Source organism: Glycine soja, chromosome 9 (assembly GCF_004193775.1).
Source record: "Glycine soja cultivar W05 chromosome 9, ASM419377v2, whole genome shotgun sequence".
NCBI lineage: Eukaryota > Viridiplantae > Streptophyta > Magnoliopsida > Fabales > Fabaceae > Glycine > Glycine soja.
This window is the reverse complement of record NC_041010.1, coordinates 5152409-5179225: the sequence shown is the minus strand read 5'-3', so window position 1 is coordinate 5179225 and position 26817 is coordinate 5152409. Positions and strand designations below refer to the sequence as shown.

The following is a 26817-nucleotide window of genomic DNA, read 5'->3' as shown; positions in this document are numbered from 1 at the left end:
TTTGAATTGATATATAAGAACTATTTATATTTAATGCTAAATTATTTTATTAAAAATATAAATTTAATTTCACATTCTTTGAAAATAAACAATTCAAATTTATTTATATTACTAAATTTAATAATTTGTCATATGCCAATTCAAATATTTATTAGACTCATTTTTAGTCAAATATATTTAATAATATTAGACTTGAGATATAAAAAATATTATATTTATTAATGTACAAATTCAGATTAATGTTTGAATATATATATATATATATTGAATCATGGTTTTAATTTCTAGTGAAAGAAATATTCATATTTAATGTTTCATCATACGTCAAATCCTTCAAAGAAAAAAAATATACACACACAAGTTCCAATATATGCAATAATATAATATTGTAAACAGAAAACAATGTATTATGTATCATGCATACACTATTGTATTAAAAATTAACATTGTTAAGAATTTTTTATGCTAGAAAATATATAATTTTATAACGAATATGAAAACCTTCTACTTCCATTTTAGTCATTCAAAAATATTGAAGCATTACTATACCCAAGACTATTTCAGAATAACAATTAAAGAATTAGTAATTTTTTCAATAAATCACAACAAAACCTATAGATTTTTTCTCCTTCTCTTTGAATAGTATACTTTTAATAAAAGCTTCCTATTTGAATTATTTATTCTTTTCCTTAAAGCAATATTTGGCATCACATTTTTTATAATTATTATACAGTATATATTTTAAAATGTATATATGATACATAATACATTATTTTCAATTTACAATATTTTATTATTTCGTATTAATTAATTGTCATGTATACACAATAACATTAATATTATGTTATAAAAAAATAATTTTAACATATACTATTAAATATAATAATTTTTATATGTCAATTCAAATATAATTAAATATATTTAATAGTATTTGAATTGACTTATAAAAATTTATTAAATTTAATAATGTATAAATTTAAATTATTTTAAATATATATATATAATTAATTTATATTCTTTAATAAAATAATTTTTTATATACTATTATTTACTCATTCAAAAACATTAAAGCATTCCTTGTACGCAACACTATTTGAGAACAAAAATCAAAGAATTAATAAATATCTTTTGAGACAATGCACAACAAAACAACATATGGAATTTTTTTTTCTTGTCATTAATATTATGCTTTGAATAAAACCTTCCTGATTAGTAGAATTATTTATTGTTTTCTTAAAACCAATAATTGGTAGCATTAGTGGTATTATTTAGTCGAGTTTCCATGTTTGTCCCATTCTGCCTCAGACGACAGAGACCGAAGCTATGAAATAGCAAAAGGAGGAATGTGGAATTAGCGCTTTTCTTTTTTTCTTTTTTATCCATTCGCAGAGAAGAAAAAAAAAAAAACAAAAAACGCACGCAGCTTTTGTTTCTTTTCTTCTCTCTCTTTTTTAGAATTTAAATTTAAGGAAGAAAAAAAAATCCTGTTTCTCTTCCTCACTGCACTCTTACGTTACACCCCGAAACTCAAACCCATCAACATCTCGCTCTCTCTCTCTCTGCTATGAATTAGGGTTTTGAAACAGTGAATCTTCACCACCTCAGGTTCTCTCTTTTCTGTTATTTCTTCAACTACTTTCTTTCTCGCTTTTGATTCCAGCGTTTCTTTTTTTCTTTCTCTCTATGATTGTGTGTGTTGCATGGGATTCACCTTGTTTTCGTGCGTGTGTTATGGTGAGGATGAATTGATGATCGTGGTAGGTTGAGGAACTGTGTGCGAGTTCGCGCTTGTTTGGTCAACGAGATGAATTTCATAATAAGTCTTTGTTTTGACCAGTAAAACAAAGCTTTTTTTTTTGTTTTGAATTTTTTAATGGGTGCTTGTTTTTTTCTTTTTTGATTGAATTGGTTGCACTTGATGATTTTTTAATGACTGATTACGTGTTTGAGTAATTATGGCTTCATTAAATGGTAGTTGTTGTCGTGCATGGATGGCTGGCATAACAGTTGAAGTTCCTATTTTGTGTGATGTCGTGCATTTAAGCGATGTGATATGGTTGTTATTTGGTTTGTGTTAATTAGTATGTGGCCTCGGCGAAATTGAGGTTTTACGCAATGCTCTTGCAAGTTCATGCGAAGTATTCGATTAAATGGATTTTACCGTTACTCGCGGTATTAATTGATTGGAGCTATTGTTTGTTTTACTAAACTGTTTACTTTTGTTGTGTAATTTAGCAATGAATGTTGTTAAGTTATATTTCTTGTAATACATACTGACTTGACGATTTTGGGTGGTCTTTAGGAGACAATGTGATATTTGTAATTTTCATTACAAAAGAAGGGGACAGCTAATCTTTCAGTAGTATGGCAACTGAGAGTCTGATTAGAATCTCGGAAGCTGGGGGTAAATGGCCTTCTCACAAGGAAGCTGCAGCTTTTGGTTCATCGTCTCGTAACATGGCGACGGAGGATTTGGGTATACTTCTGAAGGGCCATAGGTTCCAAGGTGGTGGAAAGGATGCGGCACCCAATCGCAGTGGCAGTGCACCTCCCAGCATTGAAGGCTCATTTCTGGCCATAGAAAACCTTTTACCCCAGCATAACACCGCCCAGAATGCAAGCTTTGCAAATCTAAGCAGCACTATGCAAAATTGCGAGTCTGAAGAACAATTGCGAGCTGATCCAGCTTATTTGGCATATTACAATTCCAATGTCAACCTAAACCCTAGACTTTCTCCCCCGCTTACGTCCTGGGAAAATCGCCATCTGGGACGACATATTGGCAGTTTTAGAAATAATTGGAGAATGTCTTCTGCAGATGATAGCGGTAAAAGTTCTGTACATTTGACTCAAAGGACTCTTTCCACACACAAGGAGGAGTCTGAAGATGATTCAGCCCAACAGCCATATGACGATGAATTAGTTAAGGCAAGTGGAATATGGCGTAGACCTGATGCAACTTCATTGGCATCTCAGCACAAAAATATGGTTGATTTAATTCAGGTGATTATATTGACATTAACTTCTCAATTTTGTGAAATACATTCAGTTTTCTGCATATAAAATATATATATTTAAGTCCCTTATATTTTCTTTCATATGAAATAGCATGTTTATCATATTTTTTCTCCATTTATTTTCTCTAGTTTTTTTTTTTGCCTTTTGCTTACTGCAGTGGGTAGTAATCCCACAAATATGTTATTTTATTTTTCTATTTTTTTACAAGTTGTCAAGCATTTGACTATTTTTTACCCCCTGAATAAAAAATTGTGATTGTGAATCATATTTATTTATTTTTGTTCAATACTCAAACTTTCAGGAAGATTTTCCACGCACCATGTCGCCTGTATATAATAAGTCTCTTTCTGTAAGTCACGGACTAGCAGATAAACCAATTGATTTAGATGCTGGTTCTAGCTCTTCTCATGGCCCCTCTGTTACTACAATAGAGGCTGGTAAACATACTGTAGGTGCAGATGACATAAGGGTGTCATCAAGTGTCGATACCCATGCCCCAGTTGCAAGCTCATCATCTCTTGAATCCACTGGCAGCATTGGTGTTACTGACTTAGACATTGCAACTGTTGAGTATCAACTAAAGGCTCTTGGTGTATCTAATGCACCAAATTCAGAAAGTCTGAGTTACAAAGAGAAATGGAAGACCGGCTACCAGAACAATTTGATGCAACGCCAGGGATTCCAGCAACAAAACAATCCATATGATGTTCCTAGTGCCAACTCTCAAAATGTAAATTCTGTGTATGCTGGTAGGGAACAATTTCCTTTTAATTCCAACAAGTTCTCCAATGTCCAGCCACTACTGCAGTCATCTGGTTTTACACCTCCCCTATATGCCACAGCAGCTGCTTATATGTCCTCAGCCAATCCATTTTACACTAATATGCAGGCGTCAGGTATATATACTCCACAATATGTTGGCGGATACACTGTAAATCCCACAGCTTTTCCTCCATATGTTACTGCTTATCCTCCTCATGGTGCTGTACCTCTTGTCATTGATGGAGCTACTAGCTCCAGTTATACTCCACTAACACCGGGGGTTTCAATTGGGGGAAACATTTCGCATGGAGCTGAAATGGTACAGACAAACAAGTACCTTGGGCAATTTGGATTTCCTCCACAGCCTTCTTTTGGTGATCCTATGTACATGCAATATCATCAGCAACCTTTTGTGGAGGGATATGGTATTTCTGGTCATTTTGATCCACTGGCACCTAGAGCAAGTGGTGTTAGCCAAATTAGTCCTTATGATTCGCAAAAAAGGCCCAGTACTGGTGCTTATTTGGATGATAAAAAATTACCTGATCAGAGAACTGCTGCTAATATGACCTCTAGAAGAGGTGGAGTATCAATTCCTAGTTATTTTGGACACATGCCAAACATGGGTTTTGTAATGCAGCATCCGAGTTCACCACTTCCTAGTCCAGTTTTATCTGGATACCCAGAAGGAAGTCCAGGCCTTCCAGGAGTTAGGAATGAAATAAATCTTTCCCCGGCTTCTGGAAGAAATGGAGGCATAATATCTGGATGGCAAGTTCAGAGATCTTTTGACAGTGCTCATGACCCCAAAATTGTTAATTTTCTTGAAGACTTAAAATCTGGCAAAAGTCGAAGATTTGAACTATCTGATATTATTGGACATATTGTTGAATTTAGGCAAGTAACCTTTTCAATTGTCTTTCCAGCTGTCTAATTGATCAGTTTCATGGCTTTGATAATTACATGTGATTTTTACTCCAGCTCTGATCAGCATGGGAGTCGATTTATACAGCAGAAGTTGGAAAGTTGTAGTGTCGAAGAGAAGACATTAGTGTTTAAAGAGGTTCTTCCACATGCTTCTAAATTAATGACTGATGTTTTTGGTAACTACGTAATACAGAAGGTGTGTTTTTTAAGTGAAGTATACTGTCATTAACCTTATGAGTTGTTCTTATAGCTCTGGTCTAATTTTGTCCCATCACATGTGCTTAGTTTTTTGAGTATGGAAGCCCAGAGCAGAGGAGAGAACTTGCAGATCGACTTGTTGGCCAGATACTGCCTTTAAGTTTGCAGATGTATGGCTGTCGTGTAATCCAAAAGGTATATAATCTATAATTTATAATGATTAGCATAGCTTTAGACATTAGTATACATTTATATCATTGGTATGCTTGACAGGCCACAGCTATTGAAATCTGTGTGGATGTTTTGATTATGGATTTTTGTCTCTAAGACTTTGTTTCTGTCATTGAGTCACAGCATTAACATTTAGAATTGAGATTTATTAATGCTTTGTGCACATCCAAATTCTAGTTAGGCATCGAGGATTTAACAAATTATGTTCTTAAATAGGTCGTCTAACCTGGTTTGCCTTTTCTGCACCCACCAGCATCTTGCGGTAAACTTAAAATCTGGGATTGCATTCTGTGATTAGTTGCTTATTTTCTAAATCCACCTTTCTTCCATAGCCACACTATAGTTTCCAAGTAATTACAAATCCATTGTGTCTAGATTGAGTCATAGATACCTTGATTTGTATAGCACATGAAACAGGCTACAGTACAGGTCCTTCATCTTTCTCTGTTGTGTGTTCTCTTCTACCCTTTAGTTTTTTTAAAAAAAATTCATTTTTTTAATTGTTGAGCATTTATGTGTGTAGATTGAATTGTTTAATGTGCATATCAAAACATTAGAATACTTGCTGTCCTGCCACCTACTATCTCTCTACAACGGATTTGGGCCTTTGGGGTTGGCTGATCTGCTTTGACTTTTGGGATTGACAACTATCGTCAATAATCGTCATTCACGTAGAACATTTTGGCATCATTTGATTTATGTAGCCAATTCCACTTTGTGGAAAAAGGCTTGGTTGTTGTATAGTGCACATATTGTGGTCAAGTTTGTTTACCTGGTTAATTTGGTACTTAGTTTTATTTACTTTCCAGCTACACAAGAAATTTGAAGCATATCTATTTCCTCCGAGCTTTGAACATGTTCTTCAACTATTAGAAATGTTATTTATTTATTTTATGTCCATGCAGGCACTTGAGGTTATTGAGCTTGAACAGAAAGCTCAGCTTGTTCATGAGCTAGATGGAAATGTAATGAGATGTGTTCGTGATCAAAATGGTAACCATGTTATTCAAAAGTGCATTGAATCTATTCCAACCAAAAAGATTAGCTTTATACTATCTGCATTTCGTGGTCAAGTTGCTACTCTATCAATGCATCCTTATGGATGCCGAGTCATGCAGGTAAAATTATTGCATTCCCTTTCTTCCTAAACAAATTTCTGTTTTTTTGTTTTGCATTTAATCCTATGATAGTATTTCTTATAGAGAGTTCTAGAACATTGCACAGACGAGAGTCAATGCCAGTTTATTGTAGATGAAATCTTGGAGTCAGTCTGTGCTCTTGCTCAGGATCAGTATGGTAATTATGTTACACAGGTACTTAGTCACTATTCTCTCCTATACTAGCATACTTTGATTTTTAGCTTCTGATGTTATTGGTTCATAGTTAAAAGAAACTGTTACAAGTTGAAGGTAGTTACATGAGCGTGATGTCCTTTCATCATACATGCTATAAATTATAAATTATAGAATCTGCACACCAGCTACATTGCAGAATTAGCCAGGCTTGTGGCTACAAGCTACCACATGCCATGAATAAATCTTTTAATAGTCTTGCCGTTGCTGTAAAATGGCATGATTTGTGACAGTCTCAGCAAGGGCTACATAGATCAATTTCTATTTATTTTTCATCCTTTTTATTCTACTTTCCATTTACTTTTGTTATGAATTTCACATTACAAAAAAGGCTAATCACATTGACCTCCTTCAAGATCTGCACTAATTATGCTTACACTATTTTTTATTGAAAAATTGTGCCTACCTTTCGTACTTTATATATGATTCTTACTTGCTTACACTTGTTTTTAAAGAAATTACACAGTACCCTTAACGATAATAAAGCAAGGGAGATTGATGTTGTTTTCCTATCAAAAAGGGTGCAAGTGTAATTAACAATAGCATACATAATATCCCTCGTAAAGAATTGTTTATGAATTCCTAAATTGATGTTGATTAATTCTGGGGTTCAAATGGTTGATGTTAGCTACTTTGGACTCAATATTTGTGTTTATGTTTTGCTGTCCATCCATATGTCAATTTTGTTAATTTCTTAAGCTATAGTGTTTTCCTTATGTCATCGCAGCATGTCTTGGAGAGAGGAAAGCCTCAAGAAAGGAGTCAAATTATCAACAAGTTGTCAGGACATATTGTTCAATTAAGCCAGCATAAGTTTGCTTCAAATGTTGTAGAAAAATGTTTGGAGTATGGTGATACCACCGAACGGGAGTTGCTAGTTGCAGAGATATTTGGGCATGATGAAAAATGTGATAATTTATTGGTAAGTTTAAACTTGGGAAGGAAAATTACGCTCTAATTGATCTTTTATACAGAAGCATATTATGTACTCATTTTCTTTGAAATTAACCATACTTTTCTGCTGTATTATTGATTACTAAATGGATAGCATTTAGTTGATGCGTAGTCAAATAAGTTTTGATAACCAAACACCCTAATCTAAAAACCAGCCTTATTGTACCCAGATGCTGTTTTTCAAAGTTTCTAAACACCCCTTCTTACTTGATATGAGGTCTTCTAGGTTCTAAATCATCACAAAGGTTTAAATTTCTTGAGCATTAAATGTAGCATGAACAATGCTAAGTTGGTAACTAATTGTATTTTGATTTTCATTGTAGACAATGATGAAAGATCAATTTGCGAATTATGTGGTCCAGAAGGTCATTGATATCTGTTCTGAAAATCAGCGAGCAATGTTGCTTTCTCACGTAAGAATTCATGCTCATGCTTTGAAGAAATACACTTATGGAAAACACATTGTGGCTCGGTTGGAACATCAATTTGGAGGTGTGTACATTGGTTGACAAAATAGAAATCCTAGTTCTCTTTGGTAGAACAAATTTGAATTCTTGTCACACATATAACTGATTAGGTAGGGTATTCATGCTAAAATATTATTGTTTTTGTATGTTAAATTAAATCATGGATCATGGAACGCCAAAGTATTGTGATTTCTCTGTCAAACTTGTAAGTGAAGGACCTTGACGTAGTTGGTGAAAAAAGGGCTCAACCTTCGAAGTATCCTTATAACCATCAGAGGGGATAGATCCTGTTTAGCATTGGCAGGGACAATCTAATCATTTTTAGGCCTGTTTGGGTAAATAACTTAATTAAGCATTCATTAAATAAGTGCTTATGTATAAATTATTTCTATAAAACAGAAAATAAGGTTAAACTGTTCGTATATAAGTTGTTAACTATGTTCATAAACTATCCTAAAGAGCTTATTGCAATAAGTTGAAAACAACTTACAGACAGATCATAAGCTACTTTCACAAGCTCTCCAAATTACTTTCACAAGTGCTTATGTTGTCAGTTCAAATAAATTGTAAATAAGCTCTTCCAACCACACCCATAATAGGACATGTAGGTAGTATCGATGGGTGGTGAAAACAAGTAAAGAGGCACTTTTACTGGATTTGAACCCTAAACCAGTAATATGCTTGCAAAGTGCCTTATGTTGCCTGTAGCCTAGAGACTTGACGTCCTCAATCTCTTCTTTTTTTCTTACATCTCACTCTCCACCTACTTAACCAAGCACACTTTAGATATCCATATGGAACATTTAGGTTTCCTGTCTTCGATATTACCTTTTTCTTTTTTGTACAAATTATGGTTATATTAATTTCTTGGAAATTAATATCACCAGACGGTTCAGCAAACAAGCCACTGCTTGATGTGTCCAAATGCATCAACAATGTCTCAAAATTCAAAAATAAAATAAAATATTGTAAGTAGCAAGAGAATCAATCTCGTACCCGGATAATGAAGGAATATCCATGTTCTTTGCCTTGTATGCCTTCTTATCTTATACTTTATTTTTTGCTGGCAGAGAATCAAACACCCAGCTCATGATGAAAATAGAGAGACGAAGCCATGGGTCTCCAGCAATGCTGCTGTGACGTGCAAACCCCGCAGCATCAACATATGTTATGTTGATCACAGAAAATAGCTGAGACATCGATAGCTTCCAGTTGTTTTTACTCCTGACTTCATACCTGCACCGTGATAGTTTCCACATTGATGGCTTCAGGGGTTATACTTTGAAACTCAATGTAATTATGTCATTCAAATAATTGTTTGAAAAAGTTATTTGAATAATTATTTGGAAGGAAACCCTTCCCTTCCTGATGTATAATTTACTGGGTCTTCCGTGCTTAGTGTGTGGTTTTCTTGGAGATACAAGTATTCAAGAATTCTTAAACTCAACTAGTCCTTGGCAACTTAGAACCTGGTCCTTGTCATGCATGTTTTAATTGGGAATGATTACATTGAATGTTGGTTATAACTCTAATTGTGGGATATACTTATCTGATAGCAGATATTGGTATTGCATTACAAGTTTAGCGGACCACAGGAAAGGTTGGTTTTGGTTCGATTAGTTTTATAGAAGAGTGAAACTGAATGGCATTTGTATTTTAAATAAAGCAGAAGTAAAACAAAAAAACACTTGTTTTCGGACAAGGAAGTGCAGTAATTTGCAGGGTGTTTTTTTTCCCTGCATTTCTGGAATTGCTTCCTACACTTCCCATATTGCTTTGGAAGAAATATGGGAAGTGATAATTTTGATTTATTTTTGTGAGTAAAAGTATGAGCAAAGACTAAGTGTGTCCAGAAAGAGAAAGAGAAATGTTAGTAGCATTTTCTTTGACACTTTAATACTTTTTTTATGAATGGTTGAAATTTATTGAAAATCATCAATTTTGGTGAGATTCACTTCTCATTTAATGACTCCTAATTGAAATGAGATTCATCAAAATGGATGGTTTTTAATAAATTTTAGTCAATTGTAGTATTAGATAAAAAAGTGTTCAGAGTATCGTAGCATTTCTTGTTTGGAAATTCATTTGTACCATGTTCAAAAGAAGATTTTGTGTTAGTGCATTGAAAGTAAAAGGAATTCTAAGAATAAATTGGCATTTTGTTGAAAATAATTTTCCAAACACATTTTGACATGGTAGAGTCAGAAGGTCAATGAGAATATGTGTCTCTTGCATGCATCCATTTTAGTATATTAGATTCCACACTATGAATAGTATTGATTATGTTTTTTTATTCATTAAAAATCAATCATTAAACTCACGTGAACCAATTGTATAAGTGGATAACTCAAACAATACATTTATTAATCAATGATTAATTCAAATTACATGAATACAAGAAATATATTTATTTTATTTGCAACATTCTCTTATCGAGTAAAATATATGTAAAGTTTATTAAATCATTTGGATTTCCTTATTTAGTAGGATTAACATAAAATATTGTTGGTATGATGGTGGTTTGAAAAAAATTCTTAGTTGTCTTTAAATTGTTAGAAGTATGATAGTATACTTAAAATAATGTATGTTGGATGCACCGTAATCAACTACGCAAAGATTCAATTGATTATTGTGCTCTAACTTTAGTTTCTAGAAAAGGGTCATTTTTAACAACAATCAATTATGAACTATTTTAATCGATTATTCGACTTCTACTTAGTTTTTCAAGAATACAGTCTCGACAATAATAAATTATTAAATTTACCCTTCCTTTATCAGTCAAATTTACCCTTAATATAATTGATTACTAGGTCTTTAAAATGTTTAACAAAAATAGAGGTTTGCACTAAATCAATTACAAGGTAAGCATAATCAATTATATTGATCTAAATTTCAACCCAAGCGTTACTAATAAAACATTAATCGATTATTGATTAAAATAATCAATTGGTTTTAAAAAAAAGGAAAAACAAACTTTTTATCTATCTCATCCCTTCAAGTATATAAAAGGTCACTTTTATATCTTTTGAAAGAGAGGAGAAGAAACCAATGGAGATTGCATCTAACAAAAGTGGCTAGTCTCCTATAACGCCATGGTCCAAAATTCAAATATCCACTGTTAGTGTCCGACATGTCTCGATATCTTCAAAGGAGGAGACCTATGAGAAACTAAAAGAGAGGAAAAGAAGCACCAAATTAAGAGAATAACTTCCATTGAGGAAAAAAAAAACCCATTCAAGAGAAGCCATGGTAATGCTTTTAAGTTTTTAAAGGATAGAAGTATTATGATTTGAATTAATCACATCAAATGATATCATTCTTTAACCAATTTGTTTGCGTATTGAGATAGGGTTTCTCAATTAGTAGGTAGATAGTGGTTCTACATGTGTCGGCTGAAGATCTTGCTATAGATTTGTAGATATTGGTATGGTCATGTCATGTATTGACCTGTGCCTGTGTACAGTGATTTTAGTGAGAAATCCTTGTTGGATTAGTTGAGGACTGAATGTAGATCAGAGTGGTGGTCATCAGGCCGATATAAAAATTCTTAGTCCTCTCTTTTCACTCAACTCAATCTTATTTTACTTCTGAAATTCTTGAATTGATTCTTGTTGCATTTGTTGCATATAGAAGATCTTCTAGACTTTTCATTGAAAAGGATAAAGCATTTTAATGCCCCCGTTCTAGGGTACAAACTGCTTCAAACATGACTATCCAATTTGACATCATTCAATATAGCTGACCAAAAAAATAATACTATTATCAGAATTATAACCCCTCGTACTACTTCTAGAATGCTTGCTATCATAAAAAATAACCCCTATTACATTTACAGTTCTATCATTGAACTAAACTGAATTCACTTGTGATGGGGGGCCTAATAGAAAAACAAAACCAACCCAAAGAGTTTTCCTCCATGATTTTTTTTCTAGACAGTCAGTGTCCCTTCAAGCATCCTCGACACTATTTTCCACTCATTGTATCATCAAGATCGTTTTCGGGAGCCTCTTGGCATCCATGGTCACATATAATAATCAATGATGCCACTACCATGGTGACCATGGTAATTCACACGGTTGCCTAGGCAGAATTCTAATGGCAGAAAACAAAAACACCTTTCTCCGCAGCCACCATCCTTTTGGCTGGAGTAGTTCCAACAATTCTTTCCAGCTGAAATGTAATCCAAAAAAGATAGGAGTATAATGCAATTAAAAATTATGATGAGAAATATGAAAACAAGATTACAGGAGTAGTAGTAAATATTATAAACAAATAGTGCAAAAGACTACAGTCCAGCAGAAAACCAAAATACACGAAATGTCACTACCAAATCAAAATATACAGCTCCCACATTCCCAGAATAACACTACACTCGTGACAATTTTAATTTGCACCAGGAATTAGTCAATCACAGAGAAAGAAGACCAATAAATTCTCATTCAATTAAGAGCACCATCATTTTAAAAAAACTAAATACATTGCCATAATATCAATTCCCTTTCCCTTTTCCAAAGGTGTGCACCTTATAAACTCCATAAGCCCTACCATGCCATTAATTAAATCCATAGATGTTATGTATGAGAAAATATCCAGATGGTCTAAGCAGTTGGTATTAGTTAAAGAAAAAATCTGCAGTTTGTCAACGAAAGTTTTTAAGAAAAAAACAGATAGCTCTACACAAGCAAAGTCAGTTGAGCTGTGCTGGTGAAAAAGCCCATCTATTATCTAGCGGTAAGAAATTAGGAAGCAATAATATACCAAGCCATTAAATCCCAATCTTTACCAATCATTTTTTCAAGCAAGTACAAATATAAACCCACACAAAAAACATTCCAGCAAGTAACACAATATAAAGGGACATCAAAGAGAATAAAGTATTACCCGAAGCTTGTCAAGGTAGGAAAAAAGGACAGTGCATGTCATATTGTCCGACCCATCAAGCATATTCACAATCTGCAACAGGAAAAGGATGGCAATGAAGGAAGAAAAAGACTAATCTACATTATGTTTTCAGTGTCACTCACAAGGACATAAGAATAACATTTGATGCAAATTTAAAAGAAATCATAAACAAAAAATTTGATGAAGTGCATATCTTATAGAAAACAGTTAAGAAATAACAATAACCAAATGAGGCATTTTTTGGTTGTGCTTTTTTGGTGTCTGTTGATTATGCTGGAGCATAATTCTAAAACTTTTAGCCATAAAAGTACCCTTCTCCACCTTTTACGAGACAGGCTTGTTTCCTTAGCTTCCTTATGTGGTTTTGCATATTGGATTTTTTTAGTTTTCAAAGGTTGGCCATGCAATAGGACTATATTGTTCTTTTGAATAGATCATTTTCTTATTTTCTTTCATTTAACATCTTTGTAGCCATGGGAGGCCACTTCATCAGTTTTATAATTAAGATTGTATTCTTTATGAGTGAAAGTAAAAAAATATTAGACTTTACAAGCCTACTTACCTCAGGGTAAAATTCTTTCCTCTCTGGGAGTGAATAAATGATTAAATTCTGAACCCCACGAATCTGTCATCAAGAAAACAGAGGATAATAACACCTCATATCAGTCATAACTTCAGTTATCAAACATAAACTATGCCTGCACAATTTTCTGTAAGTCAGTACTCGATCATGAACACTTCAGTCTATAGTATACATGGTCCTAACTGATTTAAATTGTTTATTTTGAGTAATATGATTTTCATTCTAAAAAATCAATTTCAACAGTTCATTAAAAATGTAAAATGGCTCCTGAGAGATAAGTTGCTTTCATCCCTGAAAGCACATGTCTACAAGAGAACTGGTCCCTATGGCTAAAAGTTATTAACTTGCTAACAAGTTTATCCTATCAAGTTGTCAATTTGTATACAATTGCACCTCTCTAGACTAATTTCTATAGACAAAATTTCCGGGGACAACAACACAAATTGTCACTTTCAGAACTAAATTATATATTTAACCCTTCAGCATCTAAGTTACTACACCTCATTAACTTGACAAATAACCAGAAGCAGATCTATTCATTTTTATTTTTTCACAAAACATACAAGCTATTAAATACCAAAGGAAAAAAATGACAAGGAAGAATGAAAGAGAGAGAAAAATAATTTATTTCAATCTATACAACCTTATATCTGTGGTAAAAGTGAGATCTCTCTGTGTAAACCATAATTTTTCTTTTTCCTTCATAGAACCAAAGACGCGCACGAGAAATATCACTTTGGGTTGTATACCTAAATTAACAAAAAAGACCACTCATAAATCAAAATGCAGCATAAGAACTACCTTATATAAATTTAGAAAAAATCGCTACTATCAAATAATTACATTCAACTATAAAATAAAGAACAATAATGGCATGATAATGGAAATGGATCCTTACTCCCCAAGCAGACAAAAGGAGGCATTTTGTGACTTCAAAAAATTTCGGATTCGAATAAATTCAAAGTAAGAATTGGTAAACAACATGGTCCCTCCCTACATCAAAGAAAATCAAAAAATTTAGTGAATGAATTGAAATTATCAAATGCATAAAAGCTAAAAATAATATGGAATTTTTTTAAAAAGTAACCTGATCTAAATCTTTTATTCTGGGAAAAACCTGCAAGACAAGAATGATTGACATTATTTAAAAGGCCCAATTGTCAAAATTTTGTAATAACAAATAACAGGCACATATATGTTAATACTGTTTGGACTGGTCCTAAGGCACTTGTTTAAAGAAACTCAACAAAAAAATTTTGTTCACAATTTCTAATAAGTCAGCAAAACGACATGCATAAATAGACAAAACTTTCATCAAGATTAGCTTTAGCAATTGACACGGATGAACCATTATTAAACACAAATAATAAGGACATTTGACAAGCAGGGCAAATATTATCGGTGAATAACAAATTTCTCTCTAAAATGTCACCTGCTACGTCCTTAAAAGCAACTGCGTGAAAACATTTTATGATCCAATTAAAAACATAATTGTTCATTAATCGCTACTGTTAAGGATTTCCATCAAGGTAGCTTCTTATTTTGAATGCATATAAAAGTATCACACGACGCCATTCGACTGGGTTAAAGACCAAAGATAAAAAGCAATAGTCCTCTAATGCCAATAATATCATGGACAATTGCAATTAAAAGTAAAACCAACTTTTTTTATATCATTTTTTATTACATGACTTATTTTTAAACTGCAGTATTAACTCAATGCCATGAGTTAAAAACAATTAGCTGACTTGAGTTAAAAGTTAGGGAGATGCTATGCTTACCCTATGGCTAAATTAATAAGTAGTTAAATACGGGTACAAGAAATCATAAATTTACATTTAAAGATAAAACCCAAGATTGAGTTTTAAAAAATCAGATTATATACATTCCTACTGCTCATAAAAGTAATGGTGGAAGAAAGATGTCTTTGGGTTGAAATGAATTAGAATGTGAGTGATTAAATAAGAAAATGCTGCAAAAATATATTCATTGATCATCAGGGAGACAGGACTTGGACAGTGTGTCTTCATAACATTGCAATTATGCAGCTGCAAAAACGAACCTCACAATTTTAGTAACCATCGATGTCCAGATTAAATTTTGTCATCCAGGCTTACTCGAGCAACTTTTTTCACTCTTAAAGGTTATATTGTTCACTTCAACATAACATAATATTTTCAAGATCACAAGTACAAAATACATACCTTTTTAACAAAATAATCAAATCGAGCATCATCAGCTTCTACTATAGAGTCTACGTTAAATCGTTCATAAATCTACAAGGTTCAAGAATTAGATAAAGTATTAGCTCAATATTAGAGTAAGGCGTGATAAATCTGAATAAAAATAAAAAATTAACATAAAACATAAATGTATTGCCTGATCTCAATAATGAAGAAAAAATAATAATGATGGAACACTAGTATATTCAACAAAAAATGATAACAAGACCCATTGTTCGCAATTCCTTGAAACAAGTGAGAGTATATGATCAGCATCCTACTTTTCACATTATTGGACGTCCATGAATATGCTAATTTGTGAATCATTAATATCAGTCATTCCTAATTATTTACAGACAAAATAAAGACATCTTGAAAAATATTATTTCTTTTGCATTTATGAGCAGAAAATATAGCATAACAACAATAAAATATATAGTAAGGTTGATAATATTATTGCTGACTCATTTTTCTCATGAGCTATCAAGTAATAAACCAATAATACAACAATGAATAAGTTTCCCGTGTAATGGCTACTAGTAATAAGATCCAAGGAAATTGAAGTGTAACATCATCAATTAAACTTTCAGAATGCATATAGACCGAATCAGTTTCCTTCCTATCTAAAACATTAGGCATTATCTTAGACCTTAACTGCATCACAATAGCATAGGACCAAAATGCAGATTATTTATTAAGCAGCCAGCAATATTGTAAAAGATTACTTGTCGTATTTCGGGTACCACTTTGTGTAAGACACCTTTATATTCACTGATCAATTTCACCTGCAGATGTCAAATAAAAATACTGATCACTAAAATATTTAAAAATCAAAAACAATTATTTTGTTTGGTGTAATTGCTTCAGGGAGGGGACACAAACATGCATGCACACATTTTGATTGCAGTTTCATTTCACGAGGCATATCAGCAATGCCTCCATAAAAAAAGGCTAAAAGAGCAGGGGAAATTTGAAGATATTCTAATATAGTGAGAACTTTTCATGTCAGTCATGATGCATCTTTAAGCCCTCCATTATTAAAAGTTGTCAATAGAAAATAGAAGTCCATTGCACAAAAACAAAAATCGGCTATGCCTTGTGCCAGATCATGTTGTGGGTAAACAGCAAAAGTGTGTGTTGTGTTGCTCGCCAGAGGCAGTACTGGAGTGGGTCACATTCTCTAGAGGGATTGCCGGAGAGAAGAGAAAGGCTCTCCAATGACTCTGATTTTGAACAAAAAAGGGGAGGTACATCTGCAGACTACATCTGGAGCAAAGCCCTAAAGTATTGCTACTTCATGTACATAATCCCTATCCCATAAAATATTGGGATGCAGCTTCCTATTTCTAAATCCCTAGAATATTGGAATTTATAAAAAAAAAAGGAAAAATAAATAAATTCAATCTGTCAGAACTCAGATGACCATCCTCCGCTATAGTGTAGTGGCAGTTTCAGCTGCCAAAAGAAGAATAGTGAAAAGCACAATGCCATTGATGGAAAATTGCGGTTCTACTAAAATCCAGTAATCCAAAGTGCACAAACCAATAGTGCTATGGCGCTGCCATAACTGATAGTTGGCAACAGTGCACAAACCTTGAATCTATGAAAAAGCTAGGCAGTGTAACCACCGACCAGATATGTTACATACCTTCCCTTCATAATTAAGGCACTGATGATTGAATGAAGCATTTACATCTGCAACATGGAAATGCAGAGGTTATAATAGACCAGGTTGTGTTTCAATAGTGCACATAAAAATGGATTCGATAGCAAACTTTGGGTATAACTCAACACTCATATAAGGTGAAATGGAGCATAAGTTTACCAACCATCTTTCAGAAAAGGCAAATTCAAAAACCAAAATTTCACCAACGTTATAGGAAAACAGATTACCATGATGATTATAATGTAAAATGTAAATATGAATAAGATCAAATCAATATCAATCTCACATGCAAATGCAAATATAAATAGATCAAATCACTCTAACATAAAAGGCAAATTCAAAAAACAAAATTTCACCAATGCCCCATTTAATAAACAGAATAAAAGGAAAAAGAATGCAAGTGCACATGTTCAAAATAACTTCTAGCTTTCTCTAAAAAAGGTAAATGCAAAACAATAATGTAAATTTGTTCTCAAAAGACATGGCTACAAGAAGGAAGGATCATTACCTGGATTTGAATAAAGACCCAGTATTATTGTTTGCCTGTAAAATCTGGCATGATCATCAAGATACCTAAAAAAAGATACAAACATACAAATCTCAAAATTCTGGTGATGAAGCGGAAGCCATGAAAAATTAGCCTAGGATCAACCTTACTCTGATACCATAATAGATTCAGAGAAAAGGGGCAGAGAGAGAGAGAGAGAGAGAGGGAAAGGAGATTGTATTGATATAATCAACCCAATGAGTAACAGTTTACAAAGCTGTTTATATAGACAGTTACACAACTGTAACTGTTAACTAACCTTGAGTTAGTTCCTAACAGAAAACTAACAATAGGAAAACTGTGATTAGCTTAACCAGACTAACAGATAAAAAAGAAAAGACACTACTGCTGGGCAAGTATACTCTCCTATACAGGGTTATACCAAAAAGAAAATTGTACAACATTAAAACCAATCTAGGGCCGATAAACACAAGAAAAACCAACTTCAACACAGAAAGGTTACTATAAAATGTACCATGGTCTAATGCGCATTACATCTGTCCCAAGCTGCTTAGATGGTAAGCGGTTTAAGTGTTCAATAACTGTATGCACATGAGACCAATTCTGGCAAGTTTTCAACAATAATGAGGAATAACATTCATATTGTAGTCAAAATAATGGGGAAATCAATTTCCTATAGTAATTTAAAGAAAGATCACTACTGACCTGCATTGATATTACATCTGCATGATCAATGATCAGAACCTGTTTAGAATAAATAATGCATACTTTGTCAACTCCATATTCTTGACCCACATGCAGGGTAACTACATATTGAGATAGATTCGTTATTTATTAAATATGATCTAACATTAACAAGTAGGGAAGCTTACCTCTATGGAGGAAAGAAAATCTACATCTTTTTCCTTATTACTCCCAGCCTCTTCAATTTTCTAGAATATTGAACAAACTGGTGTTAGAATATATAAGTAATACATTTATAAAAAAGATTAAGCAGAATTTCATAAGCATCTGATTTTATTGGCATAGGAAATGTTGATGGTAACATGGCAATGGTTTCATTTCAAGAGCAGCATGCTCAAAGAAGAAATGGCATGAGATGTGGTAATTAGAAAATCTTAAAGGAAAAAGACATTATAATAGAATATCAGCATTTAGTGCTCATTGTATGCAACATACTCCTCTCCTTGTTTTTTCAAGACATTCTCTACTTTGGGGTTTTTATTCTGTGAGTGTATAACTCCTTTACTCTTTGAAATTACAGAGAAAAGGAATTATACACTCGCATATTCACCCTTATTTCCTTGAAGAGGATGCCTTACCCTATGCCTTGGTACTTGGATTCTGTATTAATATAATTCTTCATTCAAAAACATTAAAATAAATAAATAAATAACTGTCCAACCAAAATATAAGGGAAACTTGATGATCAATTACAAAACTGAAAATTTAATCGAAAGGGAGCAAAAACAAATCTCTAGAGTCAAATATGGATAAAAGAAACCAAAACAAATGGGGGCAAAAACTGCTTACATTAACCAAGCAAAGTGCTGAAGCAATAATAATGTCAGAGGTATGGAAATCACTAAACAACTTGATTGTCTTCCTGCACAGAACAAAGCATAAAACTTAAATTAGAAATGAAAATCATCTCATATCGCATGTTACAATTAATACAATTCGATAAAAGCAGCTTCCCATGGGTTGTTGAGATAGTATAGTAATATCGCAAATATGTAAGTATGTAACTAAGCAGTGTACTAATACAGGAAATAATGTAACTCCTTTTATGTCTGAAATAATTTTTTAAAAATGTTCACAACTTGCATAAAATCATCTTTTTTTAAGAAAATATACAAACATAAAAAGATGATTTAAATGCAATAAAAGTGTTCATCACAATGTGGAAAAAAAAGGGAGTGGGCAAATTGATTTTGGCAAAAGGAAAGGACAGGATACAAAACGGTTGTATATAAAGAGATATTATTGAAGCATCAATTGAGGAAAAGATAACAAAAAAACATTTAAGGTAATTGGGACACACATACAAAGCTCATTGGAAGCACTAGTGAGAAAACTAGATTGCATGGTTTTTAGTCCTATGCAAATGGGGAAAAAGAGACCAAGAACGACATTGGAAGAAGCTGTTAAGAGAGATCTCATGGTAAATAATATCTCTAAAGATTTGGTCTTTAACCTGCTGAATGTCATAAAGTGACCCTCATGCAGCCAAGCTTGCCTAGTGGGATAAGGCTTTGTTGTTGTTTGGAACCCCAACAATGGCCACATCAATCCCCAGCATCAGCCAATCACCAATTGAAAAAATAACCATAAATAACACCGGAGAACAAACTGCTACACTATAAGAGTATAATTACCTAGTAAATTTGATGCCAATCATAAAGTCATCCTCATTATTACCACCAAAAAGTATTTGAAAATCTGTCGCTTTGGAAGACTTTAGAGGTTTTGCATTTTCAGATTCATCGTCATTTTCTGTATTACCTTTATGTTCTTCACTTCCAAATTTAGTGGAGAAACGATCCATATGTTCAACATTGACCTGTGAAACAAACACAATTATCATAAAGGACCTACAGAATTGTTTATCTTGCATTCTTGCTCAAGGAAAATGCAATACAATACAATAAGATGGATCATATTAATAAGTAACAATAGCAACAATGAGTCAACAGCCAGAAACTTAAGTTGAAAGTTATGTGTAGCAGCAGTCATTTCAGCCTACAAAGTTCAAATGAAGGTTCAACTACAACATCTATTGTTGCTCTTAGAATTTCACTACCAAGGGAATATGAAATGCATTAAAATCAATAATGTGAATTGGAGTTATATACACTATACAAACATTTCAATCAATGGTCATGGATCAAAGCAATGGACAAGGATTTTACTCTTCATTTCAATCAATGGTCCTCTAATCTTAAGGAAGGATTTAGGAGCTAGGAGGGGGTAGGTGGGGTTTGATTTTTGTAACATAATACTGTGTCTCTAGCTCTTTCTCAGTCATAACTCTGGGAAAGCTGGACTCACATCTATCCTTATGTATTTTAAGTACCACTGGTACTAATCTATTTATATAATATATATTTTTGCTGAGAAAAAAAAAACACTATACAAACATTTGTTCACCTTCTCACTTTCTGGACCAACCCAATGCAACCATAGCTAGCCTTATTCAAAATTACAACAACAATAATAATAGTATCACATAAATATTCTTAAATAAAAGGAAACAAATTGGGAAAAACCTTAGTTCCACATCGGTTAGAGATAATGCCAAGATAGAGTATATACATGGGGGGAACTCTCACCCTACGAACTAGTTTTTGGGGTTGTATTAGACTCAAACTCACATTCTAAGATGGTATCAGAGCCTATCCCAGATTCTTTAACAGGTCACCCACCATATTATCCACGCACCAAGCTCAAAAGTGTTGGGCATGAGAGGGTGCATTAGGAAAAACTCAAGTCCTACATCGGCTAGAAATAGTGTCAAGATAGAGTATATAAGTGGGGAGCAACCCTAACTTATAAGCTAACTTTTGGGGTTGAGTTAGGCTCAAACTCACTTTAAGAGTAACCTTTATTTTCTAAGAATTAATAGGATTTCTTTAGAAGTCGCTCATAACACAAGTACACCCAATGAGTACAAAGAGGAAACATAACATTCAATATAAACTAGAAAAAGAGAATATCAACATACCTTGAAAGCTGAAGGTGTAAGCTGTATAAGCCTCTTCACAACACGGTACACAATACTTGCCAATGGCAATAAAATTAAAACCTAGAGCATGAAACAGAAAAAAGATACATAAAATATGCTTAGCATTTCTTAAATAGGAGCTTACTTCTAACTTAAAAGTTCATTTCAAAGGAATACTGAGTTTATCAATACCTACTACCTACAGCATGAGACAGGAAAAAAGATAAATAAAATATGTTTTGCATTTCTTAAATAGAGGCTTATGTTTAACTTAAAGTCCATTTCAAAGGAATACTAAGTTTAACAATTAAACATACAACAAAGATCAGGGAGACAGGGAGAGTATTATCAAATTCACTACAAAATGTGTATTTCAAGGAATACCAAATCTATTAATCTATTAAATATATTAAAAAAATAATGTATACTTGTTTTCTACAAGCCTAATATTTCATATGACGAAGTAAGGACTACATGGAAAAATAAATTGCAGAACACTGATTAAAGATTTGAAGGGGGAAATGCAATTATAAATATATAAAAATTAAAAAAAAAAACATCATAAGGAGACAATTAAGACTCCTTTACCTTAGGACGAGTAAAACCCTGATCTCGAAATTTATCACTATCAGCATTCTCTTTAAGCTTGGTCAGTTTGGAATCATTTTTTTTCACACAGTCTCTAGTTCTGAAGACATGATTGAGCTGTGTGTAATAATCACTAGTCAAAGACGTTCACAAACTCCATATTTATTTATAGAATGACAGGGAAATATACTTACAGAATGCATTATGTATGCATCCATGATGCTTGTGTCTTCAAGACCTTTGAGATAGAAAGGCCTCTTGTTACAGTAAAGTATATCCCGGTAACTGCTGCCTGGAACCAAGTCAACATGAAGTCAATACCCATAAAATGATTAAAAAAATCTAGGGGAAAGTCATTTACTACTTCTTTGTTTGGAATATTGTGATTTCCCTATAGAACATTATAACCAACATAATCCCCTATCAGACCATAAATTTTTATAGTAAATAGAAGAAATAGTAAAATTTTCAGAATATTAGAAGAAACAGGATCTTAAACTCACCCATAGTGAAGCAAACATTCAGGATCAAAATCTAAAATGGGAGGATTTAGGCTTTTAATGATTATGGTTGTAAATGCATGAAGCTCATAATGTAATTGATCATTTTGATTTGAAATCAACTTACAAAGGGAGAAAAATATCTTCTGTTTAGGTGAACTAATATCTTTGCCTCCAGCTGTCCTGTAGACATCCATCCAATGCTCGGACAATTTTGATTTGAGACCATGACAAGAATTGATATCCAAATCCTAAACGAGAAAGAGAGAACAATGTAATATACACTCAAGGCCTTTGGCAAATTGAAGGATGAACATACCTTTTATTAGCGAATGTAAGATTATGAATTTGTATGCATGTGTGCATTTTACATAATATAAAATTACAACAAAACCAAGATATGGCTGATGTCAATGACAAAGGAAAAATGCCAATTCCAGTTGAAACATACCATTTTTTTTTAACTGCTAGAGCAACTAATAAATACCTTCAAGAAGACAGTAAACAACATAATATTGAGTCAAACTAAATTTATCAACTTAAAAAGTAACCTCACAAATTGGGATGCAAACAAAAAGTCAGCTAGTCCTATTTACTTCAGAAAAATAAAAGCAATGGATAAGGGGCATCAGTATTGACCACACTCAATACCTAATAATTGGTTTTTCTCACCTAAGATGGCATTATCTATTTTAGGGAAGAAAGTGATGAAAGACAATCATTATAAAAAAAATGTAAATAACATGAAATACCTCCAAAATGTTCTCTCCAGTTCCTATCCACTTGCAATTTGACATGCCAATGGCTGGAGTCTCCCAGCTAAATTTCCTATTCCTTTGGCCGTCAATTTCTTCTTTGGATAAATTATGTTCCAAATGTAAATCAAAAGAGCTGCATGGAAAAAACAAGGTCAAATTAAAGGATCGCTAAGCAAGCAAAAAGAAGATAAAATACATATGATTGATGTATAAGGATCAAGTAATACAAAAAACAACTCTGGCAGTGGCAAGTAACCAGTAACAAGATTCATTGAAAAACAAATCACAAAACATGCAAGAGAGGTCAAAATTATAAATGACACAGTTAATAAAAAAAATAACCTGGAACCCAGTTATAAGAAAATTCAAAAAAATGTACATAGAGATTGAAAAGAGTTCAGATGCATTTAATAGCCGCTTAGCCCTTCTTTATATATAATTCTATGTTTCCGAGGATATCTTATCCTTCCCCCTAGTTTTAGTATTTCTCTTATCTCTAATAAAATTTCTTCTTCTATCCCAAAGAAAAAAATAAAAGATAATTAATATTAACAAACCTCAAATGCAATGAATCTTCAGAAGTTGGTTGGCCAGTAATTCCAATATCCTCTTCATCTGAACGAAACCCAACATCTTCTTTAGTTTCAGAACCTTCTGTTAATCCAGAATCATTGACATCAGGATCTTGCCACAAACTTTCCACAACTTCGCTTCTAGGAGACTCATGGTCAAACCCTAAGAAAACAAAGAGTAGCAACTTCATCAAAAAGATACAATTATATAATTATCTCATGCTAATGAAAAAGGGGAGATTGCAGAAAAACAAATAATCAGTCAGAGAGTGGCAGAGCATGCAATCAGAAACAAATAATTAAATCTATATAACAATAGCCTGACGAAAGGATTTTGTTTAAACTTCTATAAAGTAAAATAGAATTCAACTACAGCATCTAATTAAAGAATAAAAAGCCAAAACTAATAAGAAAACTTTATGAAGTTGATCATAAGCACACAATAAAGCCTTACAGAAAAGAAACAAATAATGAAAACCAGAGTAAATCATCGCCACACATCAAAGTTCCTGTCTTCCACATAAATTGTAATTTTAAAATACGTTTAATCTAACCTTCCCCTTCATCATGGTCATACTCCAGCATGCTATGAGATTCAGGGATGTCTGTAATTTTCCTTTTTTCCTCCTTGTTACCTGCTTTCTTTTTTTTCTTACCTTTACCTTCTTCCCTTTTCCTGCAAAAGGGGCAGAGAGCAAAGCAAATTTTTTATTTTTATCAACTCCCGACAAAACAAAACAAAGATTTATAGAAGCCTGATAAAAACATTTAATTGTATATAATCATTTAAAAAAAAGGAGTACATTATCAGGAACCACTGTAACTCAAAGTTGACAAACACACTGAAACAGAATTCATAGCATGAATTTAATTTCTTTTATTTAAAAAAAATCCCCACCTGAATGAAAGCCAAAATAAAGTAACAACCAGAAAGTTGCAGCGTGAACTAGGAGTATTTGAATTTGATTTTCATTGTTACTTGACAGAGTAATGAAAGTAAACAAGAGGTTTATTTCATCATTAATATACAAATAAGAGAGCTTTCACAAGGTGACCCTATTAATAATCAACCTAATAAGTGCAGTATCGTAAGAGATTATTTCTAGGAATAATTGCTTGTTCTTAAAACATTCACTCAAAAAGCTATTATTTTTTCAAAATAAGCTAACAAAACACGCACTAACTCCAATTAGAACAAACAAAACAATTTGTATTACCTTTTCAATTTAGAGGCAGATTGCGGCGTCTTCATAGCGTTAGGCCTTTTGGTGGATGATTTCTCTGCATAGTGTTAAAGTCATTGAGCAGCGAAAAACAAAATAGGGACTGAAAGCAATTAACAGTAGAGACACAGCAACCGAGAAAAAAAAATCACTTTCGTATTGAAATTTTCAAAACCATGGCATTGAACGAGAAATTAGGTTTGGGGAGAAATCGAACAAGACAGAGGATGATTTTGAAAGCGAAGTGAGACTTGTGTGCAAAATGTTCCATAATTTCTGAGTTAGAAGAACATTTAGGGGCAAGTGGTAACGAGAAAGAACAACTCACCAGCGACGACGGCGTCGGGGTGATACTCCGGCGAACGGTGGCTAGGGAGCTGAGGCTAGAGTTCCGCGGTGGTGGCGAGGGAGCTGAGGCTAGGGTTCCGCGGCGGCGGCAAGGGAGGTTCTTTAAACCTTTAAAGGCTATGTCAGTCACTTTGCCGCGGAAAGGAAGTATGTATAGTGTATATCTTATAAGACGTAAGCTAGCGTGGATCACTAGCCTAAATCTCTCACGGTGCGAGACAGCTTCTAAACCGTTAGATATTTTTTTATTTTCAATCTAGTGGTTAAGATTTATTCTTTTTTATCTTTTCCTCTTTTTCCCGCTCTCATTCCCAGATTACCCCTCCGCACCTACCTTTCTTTCTCTCTCTCTTCCTTCCAACGCTGTTAGCGGCTTGTAATTGGGAACCCAACACAAGTGGGCAACTCAACTTCACTTCCTTCTCCAACTCTCTTTGCTTTATAAAAACACAGAAAAAATTTGTATTTTATTTGGATTAATTAAGGTTTTTAATCCTTGTGGGGTTTTGAATTTTTTATTCTAAACTTTTTTCTAAAAAAAATTAATCCCTAAAAAATTTATTGTTATTAAAAATAATCTTTGTCATTAATATTTTTTGTTAAAAGATAAAGTATAATTGAAACAAATTAAATATCACATACATATAATGTAAATAATTAAAATATTATGCTATTACAACAATCATCCATGAAAAGATTTATGTGAAATAACACTTCATCTTTTTTATTTATAATTTATTATGATATTTGTGATGAATTATTTAAGTAAACAACTTAGTATTTAATAGAGATTATTAACGATAAAAACTATTTATAATAATAAAAGATTCTAAAGGATCAAATTTTAAAAAAATAATAATTTAGGGAATAAAAATTCAAAACTCTCATAACTAAAAACTTAAGATTATAGATAGCTCTATGGTTTAAAAATTTAAAATATTTAGAAATTATTAAATATCATTCCATTAAAATTGAGAAAGATAATTAATTTTAATTGAACAGATGTTAGATATAGAAAATAATTTTTTACGGTCTTGTGGCATATATATTTATTACATCAAAATGCTAAATATATACACAAAATGGACATACACATAATAATATTTTTAAGACAATTTTTTGTATTCATGTTTATTTAATTAAATCACAAAAAACAAAGAAAATGACAAATTTGAAAATTATTATAGGAAGAATATATTTCAAATGTGTTCGTATAAATTAAAAATGACAAATTTAAAATATTTTAAAATAATTTCAAAATCTATTTTTTTTCTCCAGAGAGAGACTAAATTCAAATTCTGAAAGGAGATGCCA

The 26817-nt window shown here is 32.7% G+C and overlaps 2 protein-coding genes across 2 annotated transcripts; one reads left to right on the top strand and one right to left on the bottom strand.

The window, feature by feature from the left end:
- The first annotated feature begins 1358 nt into the window (after positions 1-1358).
- On the top strand, positions 1359-9441 carry LOC114367586 (pumilio homolog 6, chloroplastic-like). Its single transcript, XM_028324779.1, has 10 exons — positions 1359-1605; positions 2303-3003; positions 3320-4677; positions 4762-4903; positions 4993-5100; positions 6042-6254; positions 6339-6449; positions 7216-7410; positions 7766-7934; positions 8980-9441. The coding sequence occupies exons 2-10, from the start codon at positions 2365-2367 to the stop codon at positions 9000-9002; spliced, it is 2958 nt and encodes a 985-aa protein (XP_028180580.1). The 5' UTR covers positions 1359-1605; positions 2303-2364; the 3' UTR covers positions 9003-9441.
- Positions 9442-11529: 2088 nt separating this feature from the next.
- On the bottom strand, positions 11530-25661 carry LOC114367868 (U3 small nucleolar RNA-associated protein 25). The gene is made up of 24 exons (XM_028325101.1): positions 25484-25661; positions 25150-25213; positions 24487-24608; positions 23918-24095; positions 23355-23493; positions 22730-22853; positions 22297-22394; positions 22103-22219; positions 21515-21595; positions 20169-20353; positions 19324-19396; positions 18663-18722; positions 18496-18534; positions 18305-18393; positions 17791-17855; positions 17265-17311; positions 16342-16401; positions 15599-15670; positions 14482-14511; positions 14293-14387; positions 14038-14143; positions 13374-13436; positions 12791-12862; positions 11530-12079 (listed from the first exon to the last, which is right to left on the bottom strand). Exons 2-24 carry the CDS (start codon positions 25182-25184, stop codon positions 12002-12004), a joined length of 2028 nt encoding a protein of 675 aa, XP_028180902.1. The 5' UTR covers positions 25185-25213; positions 25484-25661; the 3' UTR covers positions 11530-12001.
- Positions 25662-26817: the final 1156 nt, after the last annotated feature.